This window comes from Mirounga leonina, unplaced genomic scaffold (genome assembly GCF_011800145.1).
Source record: "Mirounga leonina isolate KUSES-001 unplaced genomic scaffold, KU_Mleo_1.0 Mir_53, whole genome shotgun sequence".
NCBI lineage: Eukaryota > Metazoa > Chordata > Mammalia > Carnivora > Phocidae > Mirounga > Mirounga leonina.
Genome location: NW_023270807.1, coordinates 72,788,595 through 72,797,157, shown reverse-complemented (window position 1 = coordinate 72,797,157; position 8,563 = coordinate 72,788,595). Strand labels below are relative to the sequence as shown.

Here is an 8,563-nt window from a genome sequence, read left to right as displayed (position 1 = left end):
TTTCTTTCTTTCTTTCTTTCTTTCTTTCTTTCTTTCTTTCTTTCTTTTTTTAACTTTGATGAAAACAATCACATAACATGAAACCTATCCTCTTAACACATCTTTAAATATGCAGTACAGTTTTAGCTTTATGCATATTTTTTTTATGTTAGATCTCTAGAACTTTTTCAATTTGCATGACTGAAATTCTCACCCATTCAGTAACAACTCATTTCCCCTTACTCCAGCCCATGGAAACCATCATTCTACTTTCTGCTTCTATAAGTTTGACCACTTTTTTTTTTTTTTTTTTGGTATTGTAGGAGAGGAAAATGTTTTCCTCGGCCTCGGCCCTTGAGGGTTCCTTTGCTGGATCTGGAAATTAAACTGACAAAGACAGATTAACAATAGAAAAGCATACAGATTTATTTAATACAAGTTTTTTATGTGACTCAGGAGCCTTTGGGGAAGTAAAAACCCCAAGTAGGCTTGTTGAAGAATGGACAGTCATGGAGGAATATGCTAGGTTAAGGAGTATGAGGTAATTGTATAGTAAACTGGGGGAAATTTAACAAGGTTTGCTTGGTAGGATTCTTCTTTGTGTCCTATAGTCTTCAGAGATAGGGATGCACCTTTCCCTAAACCAGAGGGTTTAGGGAGGCACCCTCCGCTTGAGATTTTTGTGATCTGTTTATGGAAGAAGGGCAAGGGTGAGGAGGAGGTCACAGTGACCTTTCTGCTTTTGCCATTTTCTTAAACTCCTGTGGCTTAAAACACTCAGTATGCCAAGGTGCCATATTTGGGGGTGGCATGTCCTAAACCCCATTAAATCCTCATAAAAGTGGAATCATGCAATGTTTGTCCCTTTATGACTGCTTATTGCACCTAGTGTAATGTCTTAAATGTTCATCCATGTTGTAGCCTATGACAGAATTTTCTTCTGTTTTTTTAAACTGAGTAATAGTCCATTGTATGTATATATGATATTTTTCTTTATCCATTTATTGGTAGATGAACATTTAGGTTGTTTCCATCTCTTGTCTACTGTGAATATCACCTTTGTTTGTAAAAGATATTTTTGGTTGATACATACTTTCTGATTGTTAGCTATTTTCTTTCAGCACTCTGAAGATATTATTCCATTGTCTCTGGTTTCTCTTAAGAAGTCATCCACAAGTCTTATTGCTGCCAGATTGAATGCACTCTATTATTTTTTGGATTTGGTCATTTTTTCCATTTGTTCTCAGCAGTTTTACTATAATGGGCCTAGGTGTGATTTTCATCATATTTGGTATTCTTGGGGATTGAAGTACTTCTTGATTGCAGTTTGATGTTTTTCATCAGTTTTGGAAAATTCTTGGTCTTTATCTCTTCTAATATTGTATTTCTTTCTGTTTCTACTAGAACTGCAAATATAATACGTTCGACTCTATCACCATTTCTCATGTCTTTTTCTTCTTTTATTAAGAAAAGTAGGGAAGAGGAAGGAAGGAAAGGAGGAAAGACAGTGATTTAAATGTTTAACCTAAGAAGGCCAGTAAAAGAATAGTAAACATAAAAGAGAACAAAGGAAATAATAAAACTAAGGGCAGAAATTAATCAAATGGATAAATCTCTAGTTCTACTAATCAGGAAAAAAGAGAAAGACTCAAAATTTTAGGAATAAAAAGTGATATAGAGAGAGGTTTTAAATTATTGTTAGAAACATATCAATAAATCTGAACACATAAAAGAAAATGAATAATTTTAAAGGAATAGCAAAATTGACTCAAAAAGAAATGGAAAACTTGCATAAACCAATAATGTTCAAGAAATGTAATAAGATGATATTAACTAGGCTTATTGAGGAGATCATTTCACAACATATACACATCAGTATGTTATATGCAGTCATTGTTACACACCTGAAACTAATATGTCAACTATACTTCACTTAAAAAAAGAAAATAATCAGCAATTATAAGTCTTCTAGATCTAACTGGTTTTAGGAGTAAGGTTTGCAGAACTGTGTCATTATATTTAAAGTGGTTTTTGTTTTGTTTTGTTTTTGTAGGTAGCATATAGTTGAATCTTTCTTTTTATCCATTCTGACAGTGTCTGCTTTTTAATTGGAGTTATTTAGACCATTTACATTTTGTGATTATTGATATGTTCGAGTTTAAATCTCCCGTCTTGCTGTTTGTTTTCTAATTGTCCCATCTGTTTTGTTCCCCCTTTTTTTCTCTTGAGTTAGTTGAGTACTTTTTTGAATAATTCCCTTTATGTCCTTTGTTGGCTTAATTAACTATAACTCTTTATTGAGTTATTATAGTGGTTACTGTAGAGTTTATAATACACATCTTTAAAGTGCAGTAGTCTACCCTTAGGCAGTACTGTATTACTGTACTGCTTCATGTACAACATAAGAATCTTACGAAATGTGGAGCAAGTCAAGAATACATTCCAGAAAAAAAAAATAATAATAATCTTATGAAAATATACTTCCAGTTTTCCTCTCCCAATCTGTGAGCTATTTTGTCATACATTTTACTTCTACAAAGACTATATAAACCCCACAGTACATTGTGGCTTTGTTGGTGTGTTTGTTTGCTTTACACAGTCTATTATCTTTTAAAGAGATTTAAATAATAAGAACAGTAACGTATTTGTCCATGTAGTTATCATTTTTGGTGCTCTTCTTTCTTTTGTGTAGATCCAGGTTTTCATTTGGTATTTTCCTTTTGCCTGGAGGTGTTCCTTTATCATTTTTTGCAGTTGAAGTGTGCTGTGATAGATTCTTTCAGCTTTCAAGTTTTCAAAAAAGCCTGTTTCACCTCTGTCCTTGATATTTTCATTAGGTGAAGGATCTAGGTTGATAGTTATTATTTTGCTTTAAATTTACCTTGGGTAAAAAAATTCGCTAGATTGATAGCTTTTAAATTTTAATACTTTAATGTAATACTTTAAAGTACTGTCTTGTTTGCATTATTTCAGATGAGACATCTGCTATTTTGTTTACCTTTTTCTCTCTGAATGAGTTTATCTTTTGTTCTCTGACTACTTTTAGGATTTTCTCTTTATCACCGATGTTAAGCCATTTGATTAAGATGTTCCTTGGTTTAGTTTTCTTCATGTTACTTGTCTTTGGGGTACTCTGGTCTTCTTAGATCTGTGGGTATATAGTTCTCATCAAGTTTGGAAACATATTGGCCAGTTTTCTACAAAATATTTATCCCTCCCTCCCCACTTTAGGGATTCTAATTACATGTATATTCAGTCTCAAAGAAATCCCACAGCTCACTGATGTGCTTGAGTTTTTTTCATTTGCCTTTTTTTCTCTCTTTCTTTTTGGATAGTTTTTATTGCTATGTCTTCGAATTCACTAATCTCCTGCAAATTCTAAACTGCTTTTAATCCCGTTCAGGATAATATTTATGTTTTCCATGTCTTTACTTAACATAATCGATCTAGTTTTTTGAACATATGAAAACAGTTATAATAACCAATTTAGAGTCTTTGTTTATTGATTCTATTGTCTGTGCCAGTTCTGGTTCACTTTCAGTTGACTGGTTTTTTCTTCTTATGTTAGATTTTCCTGCTTTTTTGCATGCCTAGTAATTTTTGATCAAGTACTAGACATTATGAATTTTACCTTTTTTTGGATGTCACATATTTTTGTATTCCTGAACTTTGTTCTGCAGTCACAATTGCCCTTTGTTGAAAATTACTGCTAAATGATGCCCTGTGAATTAGGAAGTTTTCCACTATGGCATTTGAAAACAGGCACAATTCTAGGCCCCATGTAAGTAAGCCTCAGGCGCTGTTCCTTCTAATCTTTTTGGTTGACCACCACCCCGCACATATGCACTTTAAGTAGTTTCCTCCTGTGTTTATTCATTAGTACTCAGCTGAATCGTCAGGGTGACTTTGCACTGTGAACTCTAGTTGTCTTGTTTTTTGTTTTTTGTTTTTTTAAATTTTATTATGTTATGCTAATCAACATACATTACATCATTAGTTTTTGATGTAATGGTTTTTCCAGTATCCCAGCTTTGTCTCTTCAGCTTGGACAGGGCTCTTGACCTGTGTTGGGTGGGGCCTAAAGCAGTAGGGCCTGGCAGTCATAGAGCTCATCTCTTTTTTTGCCCATCTCCCAGAAGGCTCTGGTCCTAATTAACTGATGTCCAGTGTTTTGGGAGTCATTGCTTCCTATATTTTGTTCTGTTTTGTAATTGTGTCAGCCAGAAGGGCACAACTGGTTTCTGTTACTACATCTTGGCCAGAAGAAGTAGTTTAGTTTTCTTTGTAAAGCTTTTAATTTGAAAAATGTCATGACTAATCTCTCCTAATTTATTAACTATTTGATGTTTTCTTTGTGAATTTTCTTAAAGGATAATGTATCTAAAAAATTAAATGGCTCTGAGTAGAGTAAGCTCTCTGATACAGTCTGAAACATATAACCTAATGTGCTCCAAAAGCTACTTTGTAAGTAATTTTGGAAAATACCAAGCTATTTGTTTACCCACATACTTTTTCTTAAAAGCTCTTTCTTCCTCATAACCTTATTATGAGACTTGTTATTAAAATTTTGAAGATTAGCAATAATACATATAAAGCTCTTAACCTGATGCATGGTACATAGCAGTTTTCATATACAGTTGACCCTGAACAACACAGGTTTGAACTACATGGGTCCACTTATATGGGGATTTTTTCCAAAAAATGCAGAACTATAAATGTATTTTCTGTTCCTTATGATTTTCTTAATAACATTTTCTCTAGCTTTATTGTAAGAATACAGTATATAATACATAAAGTGTACAAAAATGTTAATCAACTGTTTACATTATTGGTAAGGCTTCCAGTCAGCAGTAGGTTATTAGTAGTTAAATTTGGGGAGTCAAATATTATAGGCAGATTTTCAACTGTGTGGCAGGGCAGGGGGTCAGGGGTCAGTACCTGTAACCCCCACATTGTTCAAGTGTCAACTATATAAAGGATACATAAACACAGAAGTTCAATAACTGGATTAAAGTAAGCACTGAACTGCTGAGGAAAGATTTGAACTTCATGGTGTCTGTTTCCAACATGAAGTTATGTTAAAGTGAAATGTCTGAGCTATCCAAAGATCTAAATCTGTCACCAAGTGAGTTCTCCATCATTGGTGATGGTTATGTGTAGACGGTGTAACCTCTAGGATGTTGTTGAGAAGATGCAGGCATAGAATAATAGCATTTGGGCTAGATTATATTTATGAAAATACCTTTCATCCCTGACAGTGAGATTCTCAGAAATGTCAGTGGGTATTTAAGTGTTAAGCAGAATTTGTATGAATGAAAATAATGGATTTTAAAGTAAAGGCATTCCAAACTGAGGACATATCATTTATTATATTAGGTAACAAGAAGAAAGCAAACAAAACATGACTTTGTTACTATCTAAGAAGAGTATTCTACTAACGATTATATTTTATAAAATGTCAGAAGTATTCTACACTATAAACTTTTTCTGTGGTCCACATAACTCATTGTACTGTGGTTTTTAAAAATTCCCTGTAATGAATGTTAAGGTTGATAATACTTTTAACTCTTACATCAGATTTTTAGAATACTTAAAATTCTGCTTTTAACAGTCCCTTAGAAAAGCATATTCTTTATAATGTCACCTCAATTTATGTTTTGCAGGCAGAAGCAACAAATTACCCACCTACATGAGAGGATAAGGGATAATGAATTACGGGCACAACATGCCATGTTAGGACATTATGTAAACTGCGAAGATTCTTATGTGGCTGGTTTGCAGGTAAGATATAGAGAATTTTGTAGTAGTTGTTTTATTAATAAAGCATGTGTTAATTATATAATTAGCTTGCAAGATTAGGATGCTTTTTAATTAATCCATTCACATGGTTCATATTTATATACATAGTAAAAGATGTCCAAGAACTGTTTTCCAAATGTCCAGTTCATATCCCCTCTCCACACACATAAGGAATTACTGTTATCAGTTTCTAGTGTATCCTTCCAGAATTGATGTATATCACTAGCAGATATAAATGTATTTTATCCCCATATCTTCACAAAGGGGAGTATCAAAATATATACATTATCCAGCACCTTGCTTTTTTCCCTTTGTATTACATAAAATTATTTAAAATATAGTGATTAAAAAAGCAGAAACAGACTCAAATACAGAGAACAAACTGATGGTTGCCTGGGGGAAATGGGCAGAATAGGTGAAGGGGAGTGGGAAGTACAGGCTTCCTATTATGGAGTGAATAAGTCATGGAGATGAAAGGTACAGGATAGGGAATGCAGTCAGTGGCACTGTAATAGTGTTGTATGACAGATGGCAGCTACACTTGTGGTGAGCACAGCATAACATACAGACTTGTTGAATCACAGTCTTGTACCCCTGAAACTAACGTAATGTGTGTCAACTATACTTCAGTTAAACAAATACAGTGATTATTTCTATATCTTTACAAAGATAGCATCCCTTTTGCTTTTATAGCTGATTGATTTCCTGTTTTGTGGCAATAGCATAATTTATTCATCTTGTCCCTACTAGTCTGAATTTGGGTTGTTTCTAGTTTAGGGCTACTATAAATAATATTGTGAAGAATAACCTTTTATAAACACTGTTTTGCTCATATGCAAGTATTTTTGTAAGTTAAATTCTCAAGTGAAATTTGCAGGTGTTGTATGAGTTGGTCATTTTTATTGATATTATCAAATTGCTATTGTGTTATCAAACTGAGATTTTTGCCCTTCTCTTATACAGGGTAAGGTGGGGAGTTCTCCATGATTTTTAAAAAAACTTAAAATTGTGTAAAATACATATAAAATCTACTATCTTAACCATTTTTTTTCATCTTAACCATTTTTAAGTATACAGTTCAGTGGTGTCGAATACATTTATAATATTGTGCAACCATCACCACCATCCATTTCCATACCTCTTTATGTCTTATAAAACTAAAACTTTGTACCCATTAAACAGTAACACCCCATTCGCCTTCCCAACCCCTCGCAGCTACTGTTCTACTTTCATTCTCTATGCTTTTGATTACTCTAAAATCTCATGTTAAATAAATCATACAGTATTTGTCTTTTTGTGACTGGCCTATTTCACTTAGCATAGTTTCCTTAAGGTTCATCCATGCCGTAGCGTGTGTCAGAATTTCCTTCCTTTTTAAGGCTGAATAATATTCCATTATGTGTGTATACCACATTTGGTTTTGTCCATTCATCTGTTGACAGACACTTTGTTTGCTTACACATTTTTTTTTAAAGATTTTATTTATTTATTTGAGAGAGAGAGCACGAGCAGGGGGGAAGGACAGAGGGAGAGGGAAAAGCAGACCTCCCCTCTGAGTGGGGAGCCCAATGCAGGGGCCGATCCCAGGACCCGGAGATCATGACCCGAGCTGAAGGCAGATGCTTAACTGACTGAGCCACCCAGGTGCCCCATTTGCTTCCACATATTAGGTATAGTGAATAATGCTGCTGTGAACCTTTTTTATATTTATTTGAATATAGGTGTATAAATATCTGTTGCAGACCCTGCTTTCAATTTTTTTGAGTATATATCCAGAAGTGGAATTGCTGGATCATATAGTAATTCTACTTTTAATTTTTTGAGGAAGCACCATACTGTTTTCCACAGTGGCTGTGCTATTTTGGTGTACAAGGGTTCTAGCTTCTCCACATTGTCACCAACACTTGTTATTTTTTCATTTTTGATAGTAGCCATCCCAATAGATATGAGGTAGTATTTCATTGTAGTTTTGGTTTGCATTTCCTTAATGATTAATGATGTGAGCATCTTTTTATGGCTTATTGGCTATTTGTATATCTTAGGAAAAATATCTTTTCAAGTCCTTTGTCCATTTTTGAATTGGTTGTTTTTTGTTGTTGAGTTTTAAAAATTCTCTGTATATTCTAGATATGAACCCCTTATCAAATATATGATTTGCGAGTATTTTTTCCCATTCTATTGATTGGCTATTTTCTCTGTTAGTAGTGTCTTTTCATGCATAAAATTTTTAATTTTTCAAGTCCAGTTTGTTTAATTTTTCTTTTATTGCCTGTGCCTTTGGTGTCATATCCAAGAACTCATTGCCAAATTCAATGTCATGAAGTTTTTGCCACATGTTTTCTTCGAGGAGTTTTATAGTTTTAGGTCTTATGTTTAGGTCTTTGATCATTTTTAGTTAATTTTTCTATGTTTTTCTAAATTTTCTAATGTTATTAGGTAAGGGTGCAGCTCCATTCTTTTGCGTGTGCATAATCCTGTTTTCCCAGCACTATTTGTTGAAAAGACTTCCACATTGAATGGTTTTGGCACCTTGTTAAAAATCATTTGACCATGTATGCCAGGATTTATTTCTTGGCTCTGGATTCCATTCCATTGGTTTATATATGTCTTTTGTTATCCAGTACCACACTGTTTTGAAATCCAGAAGTATGAGTTCCCCGGGTTTGTTCTTCTTTTTAAGATTGTTTAAGCTGTTTGTGGTCCCTTGAGATTCTATATGAATTTTAGGGTGGGTTTTTCTCTTTCTTAAAAAAAAAAAAAAGTGATTTTGATAGGGATTGCATTG

General features: G+C 33.6%; 1 protein-coding gene across 1 annotated transcript in view; it reads left to right on the top strand.

Annotated features, from left to right (window-relative positions):
* The window catches only part of CEP85L (centrosomal protein 85 like), a 173,849-nt gene that overhangs the window by 105,092 nt on the left and 60,194 nt on the right, over nt 1-8,563 (top strand). The window contains exon 5 of the mRNA XM_034990392.1: nt 5,643-5,760. Coding sequence (XP_034846283.1) covers nt 5,643-5,760 — 118 coding nt within the window. The remainder of the gene's footprint in view (nt 1-5,642; nt 5,761-8,563) is intronic.